This window comes from Halictus rubicundus, chromosome 6, assembly GCF_050948215.1.
Source record: "Halictus rubicundus isolate RS-2024b chromosome 6, iyHalRubi1_principal, whole genome shotgun sequence".
NCBI lineage: Eukaryota > Metazoa > Arthropoda > Insecta > Hymenoptera > Halictidae > Halictus > Halictus rubicundus.
In genome coordinates, this window is record NC_135154.1 from 7,608,713 (window position 1) to 7,628,501 (window position 19,789).

The 19,789-nt window shown below is 42.4% G+C and overlaps 1 protein-coding gene across 2 annotated transcripts in view; it reads right to left on the reverse strand.

Moving 5' to 3' along the window:
- The window catches only part of Gukh (NHS actin remodeling regulator GUK-holder), a 95,375-nt gene that overhangs the window by 14,360 nt on the left and 61,226 nt on the right, over positions 1 to 19,789 (reverse strand). The window contains exons 2-9 of one of the 2 annotated variants that reach the window (XM_076789730.1): positions 16,101 to 16,351; positions 14,008 to 14,174; positions 12,426 to 12,626; positions 12,028 to 12,285; positions 11,692 to 11,958; positions 9,712 to 10,162; positions 8,581 to 9,424; positions 7,910 to 8,200 (exon numbers count right to left, since the gene is read on the reverse strand). In XM_076789730.1, the coding sequence (XP_076645845.1) occupies positions 7,910 to 8,200; positions 8,581 to 9,424; positions 9,712 to 10,162; positions 11,692 to 11,958; positions 12,028 to 12,285; positions 12,426 to 12,626; positions 14,008 to 14,174; positions 16,101 to 16,351 (2,730 nt within the window). Of the gene's footprint in view, positions 1 to 7,909; positions 8,201 to 8,580; positions 9,425 to 9,711; positions 10,163 to 11,691; positions 12,286 to 12,425; positions 12,627 to 14,007; positions 14,175 to 16,100; positions 16,352 to 19,789 lie in introns of both variants that reach the window. The other variant, XM_076789729.1, reaches the window with a different exon arrangement.

Sequence of the window (19,789 nt, forward strand, 5' to 3'; positions counted from 1 at the left end):
GAAACCCGCGGTGCATTCGCGGGGGAGACCTGCATATGTTGCACCGCCTCTCATGCTCAGTGGCGGATTCATACTTCTACCGAATTGCTCTTGATCCGACGGGTCTTAAGTCTGTGACTAAACTTGTCGCATTTTTTGCTCTGTATTATCGATATTATGAATTCTGACGACAGAAACGTGCTTCAAGTTTTTCGCTTTATTTCGCAGAGAATTAAGACAAAATATAGCTCAATTTGTAGCTGGAGATATTTTCTTCTGCGCGCTGCTCTCGATTTCATCCAGAAAACTCATCCAATGATATAAAAATGCTTGGATTCCACGGCATGAATATCGTCAATTTTTGGCCTACTTCTAACGCTTATGTTACCAAATATCTGCATAATCTCGGCAGCTCCTGACCAGCGCGCACTAGATTGAACCTTCCTCTTTCGAACGAGCCCTTTACCAGCGATAAAATATTCTTATATAAGGACGAAAAGTTGAGGCACGTGAAACCATTTTTTTACGGTAATGTAGTCACTCTACCTTATCGCGAATCTACGAAGACCGGGCCCATAAGCACTCAGTGTCTGACCTGCCTAGTTCATACTAGGCCCTATACTGACCCTAAACGGCCGACATAGGTTTATCAGTAGCACAAAGCACGAAATACCCTAACCCTAATTTTGTTCAACCTGTTTCTCAAATATGGGGGAGTTAGGTACTTGCATTCTGCATTCCCCTCCTCCCATAGGCTTCAAATGATTTCTTGTAATTTCGTACAACGTCGTTCGAATATGTTATTTATATTTTTAATTTATCTGTTTTTATTTTTGTGACTTGTGCCTTTGATATTTCTCCAAAAATTTTCTTCTTGGCCTGTGGCCCCTATAGCCCCCACTAAATCCGCCACTGCTGATGCTTCATACTATACTTCGCGCTATATTTCCTGTTTGCCTGAACTCGGACATTTTCTTTTGAACTGATAGTTTAGAACTGATATTTTCAACATTTATCATATCATTTTTTCGAAAATGTTTTTGCATGGCATACGGGAAACAGAGACGTGTTCTATCTGGAAGATGTCGCAAATTGAATTATTTCTAGAAGCCATGGAAAATTTTTTTTCAGGAGAAAAACGAAATGTTTCTGGAAGGCGTGCGCAATTTTGAACGACGTATTAACTCGTCGTCCACAGTTAACACTTTGAGCGCCACGTATGAATGACTAGTGAAAATCAATTTTGACTACAATCTAAGCAAGCCAAATTTTAGCAGAACCAACTAGTGAGGATATTAAAAAAAAGGCATTGTTATATACTCTGTCTTTTCTATTATTAAACGAGTTTTATTTTATTTAGTGCGACTTTTGCGAGCATTGGCGGGCACTCGACGTGCTAAAAGGTTAAAGACCAGCCTTGCACTTTCAAATGACGTACCGGGTGTGCCTAGTGAACGAATTACGGTTGTTATCGAAGCAGATTGAGCAGGTGCAAATCTTCGTAACCACAATGGTACGACATTTGATCATTTAAAAATTCCCGATTGACCATATAAAAATTAAGATTGTACCCTAATGCTTTTGGAGTTCAGAACAATAGGAGCAATCGATTCGTGTGAACAAAAATCATGGAATAGCCATAAAAAAATTGTGCAATTGTACTTTGCAACTTTGCCGATGCACTTCCGTAAGGAGATCACATTACAGGATGATACAGCGTGCTGAGTCGTGCAAAATATTCTTTGTTCTATCTTCAAGAACAACCGAGCTATAATTCGTCCCAATTACTAGATACACCCTGTACAATAAATCTGTAGACTGTGATAGTATTTCTTGATCAAAACGCTTCGTAACGTTCGCATTCTAAGTTTGGATATTTCATACGTAATAGCCTAATAGTAACCCTGTAATGTTCCTCAATGTCGGTATCGAGCAAGATTGTCGAATGTTACGTCAGCCAAATCGTGCGGAGTGATTTATTCGCGAACGTGGACGGAATTCACGTGGCGTTGCTGTCTTAAAAATCAGGGGAACCACTGTGATTAGGGTCGGACTGTGCGACAACACCTGGGAAACCGTTCCGCGTCAACCGATCGAGACGAACTGAGGGTGGTTGCTTTTCCGTGGAAAGTATTTCAATCCTCGGTCGAGCAGCACACACAGGGGAATTTTGTTTATCTGGAATTTGGCATTATCAGACGGGATGAGCATCATGTCTGATGCAACTCCGTTAGTTATTGAGCCAGCGACTAATGATCCCGATAAGGGCTAAACAAAGTGTGGCTTCACTGGGGGCTTCTTGGAGTTTTCCAACAGTCTCTGTCTCTTTGGCCCGCGCTGCTGAACTTCGATACACTAACGCTCAAAAGTACAATAGTATCCTTCTTATCCGAACTCCCGTTATCGTGCCAGTATCTCGTTGTTCGAACAATTCATTATCCACGTGCACGCACTGGCACGCAACAAAAATAGTCCGGCACATTTATCTTCTTAACACGTTGTTGACCGAAGTTCCAGTTTTTACTGGAATTGTGAAAATATCTAAAATGCCATCTAGCATCTCGAACTACCAACACCTGAGAAATTAAAGTCACCAATCCACATCTCCCGTTAACACCATTAAAAAAAATGAAAGACGCCAATTGGCGTCTCCGGTCTACAATGTGTTAACACATTTTGGTTATTAATTAGCAGAAGGAGTTGTGGCAACAGTCGACACGTTTTCTTAAAAAAGTATACTATAAAGGAATGTATAACTAATTTTGATTGCTTTTATTTAAAAAGAAAAATAATTTGATAAATGCTTCGGTAAGAAAAATTTCACCCCCTTTCAGATTTCATTATTTTTTGAAAGTGCTAATGCATCGTCTTTCACCAATAAATAATAATTGAGAATCGACGTGGATTAAGATCGATAGGAAAACAACTTTACTTTTTGCAGGCCAAGGTCTTTTCAAGGTCGTTTCAACTACAATATTGGAATTCAAATAAGGCACTCGGGTTTTAGTGAAATTACTATTTTTCCTAATGCCTGCTACTATTTTGCCTCGGAATGTATATAATCTTGTGCAAATCGAGTACTATAACCAGCGGAGTGATATTCTCTAATGTCAGCAAGACGGACATGTGTAATGTCTATAGGGAACAGATAAGAAATACATTCTATTTGTTAGAGTGAAATATTAGTTAATATTCGATAGAACTTATGGCTGATTTAAAAAGTATGCAAATTTATCATTAACTCTAGAGCTACCATACTAAAAACGACTAGTACGTGATGTTTGTTATTTAAAAAAGTAGTAAAACTGAATTTATTCAGATTTTCAATTTTAAATAAACTTGTTTAGTGATTTCCTACCAAAGTGTGTTTAGAATCTTGGTAAGTGTAAAATAAAAAATTTGAAACCCGCCATTTTGAAGGTTTCGACAGTGCCTGCATGCCCCACCCTCCGCGTTACCTACTTCTGTGTGGGAATCTAAATTAACAATGCGAAACGATAAACATGAATCCCTGTTCCGCGAAGCGCGGAATATTTCAGAGTTCAATCATTTTATCGATAACTCCAACAAAGCAATGCCAACATGACATATCTTTCGCAAGGTTATTAGATAACGCGGATTGTCACGTTTCCACTATTATCACTGTTTTGTATGCGTTCTGGATTTTCTATTTTTCATCCCCCATACAAAGCGGACAGATGAAAAGTGTGTTCGTTTCGACATCTGTGCAACAGGCATATCTATTCAGATAAACAATAAACATTCTAAAAATACTTAAAGCACCACTTTTGTTAAAATGCTGCTATCTAAATATATTTAGAATTTTATGATTTACTATCGTGTTTCGATGATTGTCAAAAATTTGTCTACTCGTGACATATATGCTATGTCAAATGTCCTGCACTATGTAATTTAAAGACAATCGATTGTGGACATACAAAGTTAAAGATAATCACTAAAAAAATTTGTTTAAAGTCCTTCAATGGAGTTGAAAATAGTTCAAAAATAGCAATATCAGGAATATAAAACATTGCCAGCAATTTTATTAAAACAGTTTGTTATTATTGAATTCGTGGCAGTATCCCAATACCGATGGAAATAGTAACAATATTGAATAAATTCCTGTATCTTTATTAGATTCATAAGGATCTAGAAGAGGGTAAGATCCTTATGCCATGAGGAAAATAGAGAGTTACCCTTTGGAAAGAAAGAGTCTTTACCGACCATCGGCAATACTGAAATCTTGAGTCAAATTACTGGAGATTATAATTAAAAATAAACTAAATAAAAATCTGAGTTCAGTTCTGTTCAATATCCCAGAATATCAATCAAATGAAGTCCATCAAAATTTGTTACCCAAAAAGTCTACTGTATCTCTTAAAGGAACACGTCACTTTATTAAATTAAGTTTTATAAAATATTGCACAGTTTATTCAGTCATTCTTTATTAACGTAGTATAAAAGTATTATTGGCAATATTCTGTTCAATCATTAAATTTTTCTACATATCAATATTCTGTTAAGAAAAACGGCAGACTTTGGTGGCTAACTTAATAATAATTGAATAACTACGCAAGAGAAAAAGGGGGATAAGAAATCTTTCTAAATATGAAAAGCGCAAACATTGCGAGAAAAATTTTCGGATCAAAGATCATCCTGTTAGAATAGATTACATTCTTCGATTTTTGTTGGGGTTACAAATTACTACCAATACCTACGACGAAAAATAATTTCCGGGAAAATATTGTTCGGCCTTGTTGTCGAGACTGCCGCGCGAACTGTTTATCGTTTGCCCTCATTAATTCCAAGCAATAACGATCTCCCTGCTTTTCTTTTACGCAACTCCCAGTAGCATGTCGATAACACAGACATTTTTCATGCCGGCAGACTTAAACGAGTCCTATCAAGTTGCATGATCTCTTTACTACTCTGACATTTTGCTCGCGGCAATTACCGCATCAACGTAATTGTTTACAGAACAGGAGAAAGCGGAATGTTAAAAAGAGCAACGGAACGGTTCCGAATATGTCGAAGGTTGAATGAAACAATTAATTATAGAATAATCGGATTTTTGTGACTAGCCTGCGGATTGGATAGCCAAGCGTTGTATGTTTACCCGTCCGCGATAGTGATTCATTTTTAACCCCGCGATTGCGGGGATCGTCCATACGGGACGTTAGCATAATCTCGGTAGTTTTCATGGTTGATGGACTGCAAGAGGAAAACGGAACAATTGCTGATTGCACTTCAGGGCAAGGACTCGGCATGAGTCAGGCGCGAATAAAAATATCGAATTTTACGGTTTTCTCTAAATCCGTATCAAAATATTATCAATAGATTGTTGGAGCCGCTTCCGATGAAAGCGAGCTCGAACATGAGGTCATTGAGTAATTTTAGCTATGCGTAATTGGAATTGCCGCAAAACAATACGCGCGCTTGTTAATCCCATTAAAGACGCCGCGTTTCGACTCGTTTTCGTCTGCGAAATCTCATCAGTTTGTTGGCAAGCTTTTTTCCATAAACATTCTTTGTAAAAATTTATAAACACTTGCGGTTTAATTGCGGAGAAGGCGGTAAGAAACGATCTAGTATACCGGTACAACGTAGACAAACCTTCCCTGTTTTGCTTTCTTTAAAGTCGCCGGCGCCATATAGGTCATGGACAACCAGCTACTGAGAATTTTCCCCATAAATCCTTCTTTGTTTCGCCATGTCTACATTCACAATACCATAAAACGCGGCATTGGGTAAAGAACGTAAACCGTAGGCGCAAGTACCTGGATGAATAATGTCAAATGTACTAGTGGACAAAATTATAAACGTAAAAATGACCGGAATAAACATTTGACTTTGCGTTTGTATTGAACAAAATTCTGAAAATTTCTTGCATTATTTGTTTAATTCGCGAAGAGATATATAGATTATACGATTCTGTTTGATATAAACACAATAGTGATCGCGACAATTCGGAATGTCTTATAATTTCGTCCATCAGTGTTTGTCCAATTGTAAAAGTGAGAAACGTGAATTCATAAATGGTAATATTGGCATAGCCTCTATTGATAATTAATAAGAAAAGGGAAAATTGCCCCAGTGGAACAGCTATAGTGTCGATTAAAACTGTTTGTTAGAGTATATTGTCAAGGCCACCCTTCTAAATAACTTTTAGAAAATTTTATCACTAAAAATGCTCAGATAAGATTTGGATCGATAATTACTTGGTTCCACTTAAACTATTTAAGGTTTTAACCGACATAAGTACATATTCTCTGCATTAACCATAGCCAAAGCATGACTTTGAACCTTAGGCGAATATCAATGTAATAATACTAACCAGGACCTTCCTCATCATCCGTGTCGAAAAAGGTACATTCTACTTCCAAACGTCATCTTGCTAATAACGTATTTTAATTAACAACAAGCGACGGAAGTCAAGGCTAAAACTTTCTGGAAGTCACCCAGAATAGTGTCCTGAACAATATACGTCACAGTCGATGAAAGTGAGTCCAGTATTTTTGCCATAATCTATTCATTCGTAACGGTACTTGTTAAGTCGTGAGGCAGTGCAGTGGTAGAACTATATCTTTTCCCAGTGATTCTTCAGTATCCTTCTGCTTTTGATACTAATTACAGTGAATTCTCGATATATGTCAACAACACGGGTCTTGCCAACGTCTAGTATAGTGCAGGAGACATACCCGAGCCGTGTATGTTTACACTCTTCGGCATCCGAGGCCTCTCGAGCTTCGTGGGTATACCCCGCGGTACTGGGGATAATTCCGCGACGTTTATCACCCAGGCCTTGGCGACATATACAGAGAACTCACTGTACTTTAATCGTTTCGTACCGCTTGCGATACTAGAAAACAGTATTCCCGTCTATTGCAGTGAAGCCATCATCGATTTGACCGTGTCCACGATCAATCACGTCCATTCAGGAGTTAATTAATGCGGACCTCAAATCACCAAATTTCTGTATCGTTCCCGGAATATTTGAGCACTCTGGCGGGCTCAATGTCCGTGGCTCTGGGTCGAGGACTCTTTGGGACAGCCTTGATAGGAACCGAGATCGTTATGTCCGCGTCGAAGCCCGCGTCGTTCTGTGGCTCGGGGCTGGACACGGTCTCGGGATAGTTGATGCTCTCCTTCAACAACTCCTCCTGCAACTCCTCCGACGGCGTCCTCGAGATCTTGGACGACTTCTCCGCGGCGCTCGAGAACTTTCTTATGAACATGATCGGGCTGTTCGCCATCCTATAGCTCTCGCTGCGCTTCACTTTGCGCTCGATTCTGCTGGCGTTGCCGTCCACGGGACACGTCTCGAGAACGCTCGAGGACTCGAGCGCGGCGTCTTTGTCGTTCGAGTTACACTCGTTGACGTCTTTGTCCTCCACCCTGGTCAGTTTCCTGTAAAAGCTCGGCGTGTCGAGGTCCGACACCAGCAGCTTCCTGCTCAACTTGGGCGTGTTGCCGGTCGGCCTCAGACTCTTTAGGCATAGGGCCGACTTCTCGAAGTCGAGGCGCAGGTTCGTTGATCTAGAAGACGAGGTCCTCGGCGCGTCTGTCTTGTTCATGAACCGACAGCCTTCCTGAGCCGACGACAAGCCGTCGTCGTCGGTCGCCGGCGGGTGATTCTCGTCGCAGACGGTCGCGCCCACGGCCGATCTGGCAATGTACGGTTTGTTAGAGGACAGCTTGGGTTTGTTAAGATCTAGGACTTTGTTACTCGGCGCCAGCGCCACGGTCCCGGTGGCGGCGGTCTGACACGTGCCGTTGCCGGACAGCAACGGGCTGCCGTCGGTGGCCAGAACGGTACCCGCGTCGTCGTTAGGATGAGCGTCGCCGGGGTGTGCGAACGGTGCTTCTAATCTACCGACACAGCCGCCAGTGCAATCTCGTTCGTCAGCGCTCGTACCAGAAGCCTTCTTACCTTCGTCCTCCTGCATGTTCACGTACGCGCCGCGAACTTGTCGATGGGCTGTCGTTGGACTCGTGGGTCCCACCACGGTCGACGGTGTTCGAACGTAGTCCGGGCTGGACGCTCGATCCGGGCTTCTGGCTGCTCGGATGATCAGCTTGCCCAGCTGGGGCGACGTGGGCGGCGTCAACTTCGTCGGACCGTCCACCGCGTCGTTGCTCTTCGTCACTGCTCGGACGTTCGGCGTTGCACGGTGCAACAACGGCGACGGGCTCGGCGACACTCCTTCTCTCACGAACGGACCTGGATTTTCATGCACACGTTAGCGACAGATCATCACCAGGGGTTCGAAGACACCAATTTATTTTCGACTATTAGCGAGGGGATCAGGGGCTGACAAGTCGAAGTTGCGCAAACATCGGACGCGGTGCATTCGTTGGTGTTCAGGAAGCTAGGGATAGAACACTATTTGAAAATATCGCGTGAAATTTTTGTGTCTAAACTGAGACAGGCAACAGATTTGCGGCAGATTGACGACAGATCCTGCGGCCCGTTCGCCAATGGGGAAACGCGCTGGCAAATATTGGATGAACGCCTACTAGTAAATCTGCTGGATACGAATAAAACCACTCCGCGGATATACCGTCTTACGGATAACAATCCGTACGCAATAAACAATGTACCTGGATTAAAGGTAGAATGCGCCCCTTTCCTTCGTTTCAAGCTGTCGGACGTGTAGACAACCTTGCCATCCGAGTCTAACGTGACCCTGGCGCCCTGTCTCTTCCTCTCGAGGGAGGAGGTTGGCTTTTTTGGTAACTCGCTTAGGCTAACGTACTCGGCGTCCTTCTTGAAGATGTCGGAGTTGGCGTACAAGACCGGGGACCAAGCGGGGGCCGTGTTCGAAGCGGTTGCCGGCTCTTGCCGTTTGTCGTTGTTGTTTCTCACGTCGGCTATGGTGACATAGTCGCCGGAGTCCGCGTTCCCTTGTTCCTGATTCCCTTGACTCTTCGACACGTGCTTCCTGCCCGGAAGTACGCCACGAAGCTTGCCCAGAACCCCGCTGAGAGGGCTGATCTTGGCGGCCGCCTGTCCGATCGTCGGCTTGTCGTTCACCGGCGAGGGTAACACCTGTACGGTCGCGTACAGATTCTTGTCCTGTCCGTTGATCACCTCCATCTTGGAGGTTCCGACGGTGGCGGACATGAGGACCGATCCTCCAGCCGGGATCTCGGACTTCCTGTTCTCGTTGATCTTGATGGATTGTTCCGATTCTCGGGTGAGCTCGTCGTCCGAACCCGGTGGCGTGATCACGCACATGGACGGTATGCGGCTGGTGTTGATCGCCGTTTTCGAACGAATTCGCTCGATCCTCTCGCAGCCCTCCAGATCACTGGACTCGGAGTACTCGAACTCCGAACAGGATCTTCCCGTGCAAGCTGGACTCGAGGCGGACTCCACAGGCGACGAGGAAGTGTTGTGCCCGCTGTCCGGTGACTCGCCGCCATTTTGGTTCTGTCCGTGCACCTGGAGACATGAAAGTTTCTGGAGCACCTCCGATAGTCTAACACAAGGCCACCCTTTAAAATCCCTTTTAAATGACAGTACGTGTCTTGATTTCAAAACAAATAACCTACTATACTATGACCTTGGGTTGACCTTGAACTAAGAAATTGGCGTTAAATAGCGACTCCTCTTGCGTAACGAAGTTTTTCATCTCTTTTATTTCTTTACTAAGATTTCTTATCTTTCATTATGAAAATTGGTGACCAGAAAATATTGATACGCGAATAAAAGACAAGACGAATCCTCACCATAGCGACAACCGTAAGGCTGGACTTTCTTTCCGGCGGTGGAGGTGCCAGTAATGCTGTGCAGACTGTTCCGGCGGAACTCGTGGTCGTCGACGTTGATCCTCTTCCGAATAATTCGTATTCATTTTCGACGGTCGGCGAGGTGGGATCGGAGCTGACGTCGTTGGTCCTGGTCGATGAAGAACTCTGCGGGACTGGCTCCTCTTCTCGCAGGGTTTTTAAGCCGGAATCCACGTGGAACGACGTGTAGTACCCTTCTGTGTCACAGGAATACACGGACGATGTCTCGCCATCATCGGAGAAAGGCACCACCGCAATATCCTGTATAATATCGGGTGTCAGTGTACCTTCCGATGTGACCGAAGACGAGGCTGACGTATCTCGCCCCTTGAATCGCCTGACGTGGCTCAGAGAGGTGGAGGATGTGCCGATCGATGCTGTTGTTGTCGACCTACGTGATAACATTTCACATCGTTAGAACGTGTCGCCTTGAATTAGGGGTAGTTATCGCGTTTCATTTACAATTATTATTTAATAGATTAATTGACAGTAATTTTAAACAGTTTTTCCACCAGTCATGTTGAAAATAGCATATCTAAGTAAAAAATAATTGATATTATAAAATATAATTCAGTCACACTCGCATGGAAGTGCAAAAGGTTTAGAATAGTGTTTAAAATACAAGTATTTTTACCATAAAAGGTAAAGAATGATTATACATATATCCTTTTCATAATAAAATGAATTTTTATCAAGGACTGCTATTTTCAAATGCTTGGTCACAATTCGAAATACTATACTATGTCGTTCTTTCCCATTTGTTATTCATTTTCTTGTTTATACAGAATGTTTTCAGATGTAGTATTTAGATGCGGTTTCTGACTGTCAAAGGATGCAAACGATGGTAAGTAATTTGTGAAAAGTGATCAAAAAAAAAAAAGAAGCGATGTTGATTTTGAAGGCGTAGGGTTAATGTGCCTTCAATTTTGATTCTACTATTTTGTGTACGGAAATAGCGATTATGATGCATGATATTTCTGTGCTGAGTTGCTCAGTTATTCGGTGTCGACGACAGCCAATAAGTAATATGGAACTTGAGATCAGGCGTGTACTCAACTCAGGATACAAAAAGTTAATTATCACAGCAGCGTATCTTGACGAAAACCGTATGTCGGTGCTAAAACAGGCGAACGAGATTGGAATACGTGAAATGATTAACACTAGAATTACCAGACTGATCAAAATGTTCCACCTGAATTGCGACAAACTGGAGTGAAATCGAAATTTATTTTCATTCCTAAAATAATATAACAGGATATTCAAATTCTAATATTCCTACTGTCTTAAACTGCACCTACACATTTCTGCCATAAAATCACAAAATCTAGTAATTATGACATTTTTTAAATAAACTCCTTATACAAGAACATATTAGAATAAAGATATGAAATCGGAATGAACGCAAGCTTGTTATTATTATACAGCAACGTACAAACAATCGCGTTTGGTAGTTTTAGTGTTAACGAAGAATACAAGTTTCGGTCAAACGGATGCGTGCAAAATATTTTGCATGAAACGGCAGAGGTGAAACTGAATGGAAACCGAATCAAGAATAGCAGATTGAAACGTTGATCGTACGAATGATCTTTGACTGAACGTTGAGATGTTGTATGTCTCAAGTGATCGACGAAGAATCGTACAAACTTTTAAGCAATGCAAAAGTGACGTACAACCTCTTAACATTCATTCACCGATGAATGATGGAAAGAGAGAAAACTGTTGGATCACACCAGTTCCAGTTTCAAACACAAACACACAAGCCTGAAATTCGATGTGCACTCACCCCCAGATAGGAAATATTGACTTCTGAAAGAAAAAGGAAGAAAATCATCGAAATCGGAGGGGTAGGTTGGGGGAACCGGTTGGCCAGGTGGGGGGGAATCGGTTGGCCAGGCTTGCTCGAATCTTCAGGGACGTTACCTTGGCTGATGGGTGGTGGTGGTCGTCTCGCTGCCGATACTCGCCCTTCCGCTCTCCGAGGACGCACTCCAGTTTCCTGAGCTCGAATGAGGCGGGTCGTCCCGGTTGCTCCCCTTTCGTCTCTCTCTCCTTTGGACCGCGCTCTCGCGCAATTTCACGCTCGGCTGTTTCTCCGCGACGGGCGCCGACACCGGTATGCTCGCGATACTCTTCCCGCTGGAGCTCGACGAGCTGGGCTTCCTCTCGTGCGACTTGTCCTTCCTACGCCTACTTGTTACCATTTCGTAAATATTTCTCTCCTCCGTCGACCTCGATTCATTTTGATCCGTCTCTGACCTCGTTGTGCTCGCCCCGGTCGTCCCCGGCTGCTCCTGCTGCTGCTGTTGCGGCTGCGGCTGCGGCTGCGGCTGACTCGATTTCGGGCTGATCAACTTCAGCCGGGAGATGCCCCACGCCTTCAGGGTGTTGAAGTGAGACTTCTTCTCCGTCGGCGACTCCTTCTTCGACGAGCCCAGGATGTCCGTGCTCGCCGAGCGCTGCGTCCGGGACGCTATGTTCGATATCGTCCCGTCCGCGTCTTCGTCGATCGTTTCTCTGCGGACAGACACCCGTACAGTGAATCTGAAGAGTATTTTATTAGAACGCCAAATTTAATTGGTCCACCCTCCTCTTTTCTAAAGAAAGTCTATCCTCTTTTGCAGTGATTCGCTATTTCAGGGATGTTTCGAACTTACCCTCCGATTGCCTGTCGTATTTCCTTCTGATCGGTACCAGCGATCGTATTTCGTCTCTTTCCTCTGGGCCTGCGAAGCCTCGATCGTCTTTTCACAGCTGTTTCTTGGTTCTCAGGGCCGGACAGCAGGGACCTTCTTCTCATCGACATTCTTTCGAATCCTCTTCCGCTGACGTCCACCGCCACGATTTCTGCCGGGAACCTGGACAATAAAAACGTGTACATTATCTCTTGCAGCCCTATGAATACCGCAAAGCTTCTTTTTCTTTCTGTTTTAACACTTTGACTGCCACACTAGAAACCTCAAAAATTCCATAGAATCAAAGAGAGTTATTTAATCAGATAAAAATTGAAAACAATTAAATGTATGATATTGAGTAGTCCTCCAACTTTCTTGCATTTTACAGATTCTAATCAAATTTGGTACAATGAAAATATTAACCACATATGGGTGACGTGGCAGTCAACGTGTTAAACGACAATTCAATTTTTGCTGTTCCGTATTCTTTACATTTTCACTTGTGACGACAGAAACAGTTTATATGCAATTTGTTCGGTTCCAATTAACACGTTAACTGCCATGACAGTGAGTTTTGACTAGGTTTAGACAGTTTTTATTGTGACATATCCAGCCAAGCCGAATTTTATTAAGATCTTTAGAATTAAAAAAAAACAGCTTCGCTTTCATGAATTGAATTACTCTCATTTTGTAGGAATCTCTGGGAACGATTTTTGGCAGTTAACGTGTTAACCTAATAGTCTAACTACCCCCGCCACTTTCACGAATTTGTCTCCCAGCTAAATATAGCTAGTTAAAAAGTCAATTTTGCACGCTGTTATAGTCCTTAATTAAAAGCTAATAATTTTGAAGCTGTACTGCGTTCATTGAATATAAGAAAGATTGGTTACAGAGTAGCAGCGATGTAAGTTTAGTTATGTGGCTGTTAACGTGTTAACGTATTACTTTTCTACAATATTTTTCTGTACACAATTTCTTCGAGGTCACTCATATATTTTTACTTGTGCAGTGCGAGTTCAAATCACTGGAGCCACTGGCACAAATTACAAGACTATTTAAAACAATTTTTAAATGATAGCTTCGCTACGATTGTTACAGAAAGAAGCTTCTAAATGACTACCGTGTCATGCAGACGATCCATTATGAGAGTCACTGTACCGTGAATACTCTGATGCTTTTACGAAATACTGTTTACCTTCTCCTTACTAGTGATAGTCTGACTACTTTAAACAAATTAAATATTAACACGTTGACTGCCACGTCACCCGTTAATATATTCATTGTACGAAATTTGATTAGGATCTGTAAAATGGAAGAAAGTTCGAGGACTACTGAATATCATACATTTTTTGCAATTTTTACTTCATTAAATAACGCACTTTGATTTTATGGAATTTTTGAGGGTTTCAAGTCTGGCAGTCAAAGTGTTAATGGCGGCTGCCTCCTTCAACGTGAAAGCTGAAATGGCTCGGCAAAGGGAATACGAGGGACTTCATAGAAAAAGGATTACGGTGTACGTCAGAAACACAGTTAGCGGTTAGGACGGCATAAATTTCTTTCTTACTTGAGAGCGACAGCCTGAACCTGTTCTTCCGGGCTTGGAAGTTTGTGATCGACGGCATCGTCGTCCGTCGTATCTCCCAGGATCCTGGACATGCCATCCGGTGGTACAGTAACGTCCCCGAGAGCCTCCGTGGACGTCCATCTGCGTAGATCTTCGATAACGGCCGGCTGTATTCAAGAATTATACGCGTGAAATGAAATTGCTGGCTTGTACAGGCGATACTAAACGCTACAACTACCGGAGCAATAAATGCGACCGATGTACTAGGTGTAAGGAGAAGTCATGTCGTTTTCTTATTATGTCAACTTTCAAAGCTGATAGACGACCACGCGTACTGCAACGAAACTTGCGTCAGTTTCAGTTTTTGCGTCTATCCCATTTAGCAATAGAACTTAGTTCTTACAATACAGTGTTTCACCAATGTTTACGAATTTTTTCCGGAAGAATTATCAAACTACTTGCGCTAGAATTTTGCACAGAGAGTCACGGGTATTTGTAGTACATAAATAATATTTTTCCGGTTAATCAAAGTTACACGAGTCCTATATATTTTTATCGAATGTGCTTTGGAAAACATTTTCTTGATTCCGGTTCTCCTGCTGATCGAGAGCGGGTATCAAGCGAAATCGATTAAAAATCTCGATTATTCGGCAAATGGCGGAACACACGAAGGCCGCGTGAAATGAAGTGTCCGCCATGTTGGATCGGTGGTTTTGTTCAGCGACTTTGAAAACCTCGAATCTTCGCCGAACTTCTTCGTTCGGTTCGAGCGCCGACAATGGTATTGTAGGAAGTATTGCCGCGTTGCTTCTGTTTCAAAGAAACTTGATGCTGCGGCGAAAAGCTACCGACGTGTTTTACGCACTGCGGCACTGCGTGGGCACAGCCATTGTCAGATGTCACCTCGTGACCAAGCGGGTTTCACGCACGGAGTATGCAACGGATTGTGTTACAGTCTGCTCCCTTTCTATGCGCTCGTTACGAATACGGTGAAAATGGCTCGACCATACTTAAGATTCGCGATCGCGTCTGCGGCCGAATCTCCGGTGTTATCCGCGTCGTTGCCTGTTTAAAAGCGTATCGAGATTGCGCAATTCGATAAGGGACGGAAACTCCACTCGCTACCGTCCGCGAATATATGAACGACTAGCAGACCGACAACGGAACTTAGGCTACTCGAGGCCTACCATTTAAAAGGGGGTAACTTCTTTAAAAAATCGACTTAATTATTCTTGAGATATTGGAAGAATACCATATTGCTCAGAATAGCAGAAAAAGCCGCAGGCATTGAAAGACATAAAAATCGTTTAGGTTTTCCGATTCCAATTTTTGTCGGCAATGGCACCAAAAACAGCGAGTAACACCGCCATTTTATAATATTTCGTTTTGAAAAAAAAATGGAGAATAGAGTCAAGAACTGTGTTAATATCAGTGCAAAGAACCGGAATTTTTCGCGGATCGATTATCCTTGAAAAAAGTTCCTAGAAACAGCACTTTTTTAGGTAGTCAAGTAGTAGTCCCCTTAAGGGGGCCGGCAGGGTTTGAAATCCATATACGTATGCATGGGTCAAAACCTTTTCAAACTATCGCTTCAATATTGCAATGAGCAGTTTAGAAGTGGTCAATAGTGTTTCCTAAAAGTCCAATGTATGTCTGTATAGAGCCCAAATTGCGAATTTTTACCTCATCATGGAGTAATTTGTAATATTCGGCAGAAAATTCGAATTCTGAAGCAAGTGAGACGTCACAAGATGGCTGCCGCTGAGAGATTCTCTTATTTTCGAGAGATTTAGTGTTCGTATCGAAAAAAAGGCTCTATACAGACGTAGCAAAGACATGTACAAACACGGTGGTATGCATTTTTAATTAATTACTTACTTATTTAAGACGTAAAATGTCTAGAAAAAAGGCATAGCGTAACATAGCGTGACAGTCAAGGCCAAATGCCTGCGGAATTGTAGTGTTTTCTTGAGTATTTGTAGTTGATGAACAGCTAATAGAAAGAATACTAAACTAATTTTCGCGACGTTCGACGAGCATGATGTTGACGTCTACTGTCACGTGGTTCCACATTCGAACGGATTAATACATACGATTCTGGATTCGATGTCGAGACTCTGGTCCCGCCGTCTCTTGCCAAGGACGGGCGTGCACAGGAACATATCCATGGAACTGCCATCCCTCCTCAGACTATCCAATCCTCTGACAGCGACTATGGCAGCTGCCTCGTACAGCTCTCTCAGCGCCTTCGGTCGCGTGTTCGACGTGAACAACGACGACGACGGTTTGTTGTCCACGTGGAAATGCTCGGTTCTTGCGGAGAACGTGCATATGTCCGATTCGGCTGTAACAAAATGAACGTACGTTAACAAATCTGTAGCGAAACTTGGCGAGCAACTCGAATAATAATAACAAAAGCAGCCGGGGACGCTGTTCTAACACTGAATTGTCGGAGAAATAAATTTTCAATTTTCAATTGAGATGAGACTTCGGGTGAGACAGTAAAATAAAATGACAATGACTGCGGGTCTTTATGCAAAATAAAATTTTTTTCCCCGAATTGCTACGAACCGAAGTGAAATAGAAATTTATTTTCTTTCTTCTTATGTTTAGAAGTTTGAAAATAATGTTTAAATTTTTCTAATATTTGTGCTGCTTAAAATGACAGCTACTAATTTTTGTCATAAATGTGTAAAATCCGCTGTCTACTAATTATACTTCCGGCGTTATTCCGATGAAGTCTATAGTACTAATATTGTCACGAAGTTTTGTTGTTAATTGTACTTGAGAACAGCGACGCACAGTTGCATCGAACATTTAGTTCGTAACTTCGAGCAATAGCTATCGGTCGGAATATATACTATAATCACTAGCGAACATATCTACCCGGCCTATCAATCATACTTCTCTCCGCGCTGAACAACCTGTGTAACCGACCTTGAGACCATAGTCCGCTCTCTCCTGATCGCGAGAGAGCGAAAAGACCCATTGCCCGAACACACTTTTTGCTAACAGCCGTGGCGCTATTGACAATGAAAGTATTGAATGGTCCATTCAAACCTTTATTTACGAACCTTTCTTAACGCTAGAACTACAGGACCTGTCAAAACGACAGGAATACTTTCGAGATATAGAACCCCCAAATTGTGGAGGGTGGAAAGTGATATTTTTTATTCAATCATCCCCCCAAGAAAATTCATATTTTTCAATTCGATTCAAATCTGGGCTTTGTGCGGGCCAATCTAGAACATTTAATTAGTTGAAAATTCAATCATTCTCGCACTGATGCACGTTTCGGATCTCAATCTTGTTAAAAACCAATATCGTGTTCTTCAATATTTAATTATAATATTTAATTATAATAGTGATATTTCTTTGTACGAATTGTGCGATTTTTAGGACTCAAACTTAGGTTCATTTAGGCTTTCCACTGCATATATGTATAAAATTCCAATTTCAGAACGAATTAATATAAAATGGGAAACAAACCGCGAAATCTTCGGCATAAAAGCGGCTCCAACAACTCTCCCCCCGAAAGTTTACCCTAAGTCCGTGTATCGTGGGCGTAAGGGCACAACAAATGGTTCGAGCCGCGATCATTTAGCACCCTTGGACTGGTCTAGGGCGCGAGGGCGAGAACGACTATTCGTTTTGTACTCGAAAAATAGAGAATTGTTCCGTTGTGCGGTGAAACAATGCCAATCGACTCTTCGCGTTATTGTGCGAACAATAAGCAGAGAAAAATGGAAAGGGATAACAAGCAAGTGGGAGGGATAATGGCCGCCACCTACGGCGACACCAAGGAACACACGCGTCATTGTTTCGGGGCAGCAATCGTTGGCTGCCCGCCCGAAAGGAGGACAATAATTAAACGAATAATGAAACTGACGTGACCGATGTTCGGTAGACAAACAATGCGCGTTCACATTGTCCTAGAACGGCAATCTCCCACGGGCACAGCGAACGTGCGAAAACAACAAACGCATGATTCACCGATCGACGGAGCTGGTCGTTTCGCGATTATAGTTCACGACTGGATTGTCATTGAATCCACGGGAGACAAAAATTTTGTATTACAATTTTATTTCAATTCCGGCACGTTGATTAAAATTTCAGAATTTTATTTTAATAACGAATCTGATTGTTAACTTTCAAAGTGGCTTAACTCCATTTTCGGTGAGACAACACAAATAATTCACTTAATAATTGCTACTATTTTAATAGGAACTGTACATTCAACTCTTTTAGATACACTCAAGCAGTGTGACATATTGCTATACTATATATTTTTAATTTCATTGAGACACGAACCCTTAAATATCTCAAATTAAGTATAAGTGGACTTAGGCCACTTGCAAAATAAACGGCTCTTTTAATTATACCAAAAGGCAACAAAACAAATAATTCTAGCACAGAATCTTGCTCTTGGCCACTTGCTGGTGCATTCATCCTATTTTTGTCATCACTGCGTAAAATCCACAGTTTAAAAATTAAATGAAAAATTTTCGGATCAGTCGAAGCATGGCCACACAGAGACGTAGCGCACGAAGGCCAGACATGCTTACCTCGAAGCTCTGACCTGAGGCCCAACGTAATATTTCTTGCGGAGCTCACATACAAATCGTTGCACGACATTAAACCTGTTTGCATGCTGTTAGGGGTATTAATACCTGTCCTGCTAGTTTTCGAGTGAAGAGGCTAAACGCATTCTATAACACACAATTTACCTTGGAATCATTCTCATTGTCTTCTCATTAGCTGATTTCGGGGCAGAAAAAATGTCAAACATCTCCCATAAACTTTGCATTTCATTCGATATACACTACCGCTCAAAAGTATCCAGACATTCCGCGGTGAATTAGTGTAGTGTTGGTAAGTTCCAGATACGTAATTTGTAATTTAAAATATTACATATTTCATAAGAAACTAATAAAAATCGATTTTAATCACTATTTCAGGCACTGAAATAACTTCTATGCAATACTAATGCATATTTAGTGTCCGGATACTTTTGAGCGGTAGTGTATGTCAAACTCTGTCGTCCAATTGGTAAATATTATTTTCTCGTTTAATATGGAAATTAATATATAACAATACGAACTGAACAGGTTACCCTAGCATACATTGGCTGACGATTCTCTTATTAAAGAGTTCTGGCGAAGCACACGCGCGTGTTACGTAAAATGGCCACCGTTTTTAACGGCATCAACTATGGTCACGCCTGGTTCGCGCCGGCACACGAGACTCGTTACGCGTGCAGAGTTAAGAAAGAAGGAGCATTCTGCAGTCTTTGTCTTCAATTAACCGAAGTCTAAACACAGTTAATGGTACAATGCACTTCCTGTTGACCGGCGGTTGCTTGTCGGTTATTCTGAACAACGCTGTCGCGGTTTCGAGTGGAATTCGTTTTTAATTGCTGCCGCGAAATTCGAATCAGCAACTCCCCATTACTCCAATCACCCGTGTAAAAATTTCTTGTAAAAATTGATTGCATGTCAGCCTTGGCTCCCGACGTTTCTCTCGTTATCCTTAATTTCTCAGATTGGCTAGCAGAACCACCGGCTAAAATATTTGACGCACGCGCACACATAGTACACTAGAACACCCTCTGCCATAGCACACGATGCCCGAGCCAGGATTTATTAGCAGGCTTTGGGATTGGCCGCGTAGAGGCGATAAGCATTAGGGATGAAGAATCGATGCACGGATCGAGACGAGACGCCGCAAATGACGCGTGCATAGGCCAGCGAGACTGCTAGCTATAGCTCATCCTGTACATCCT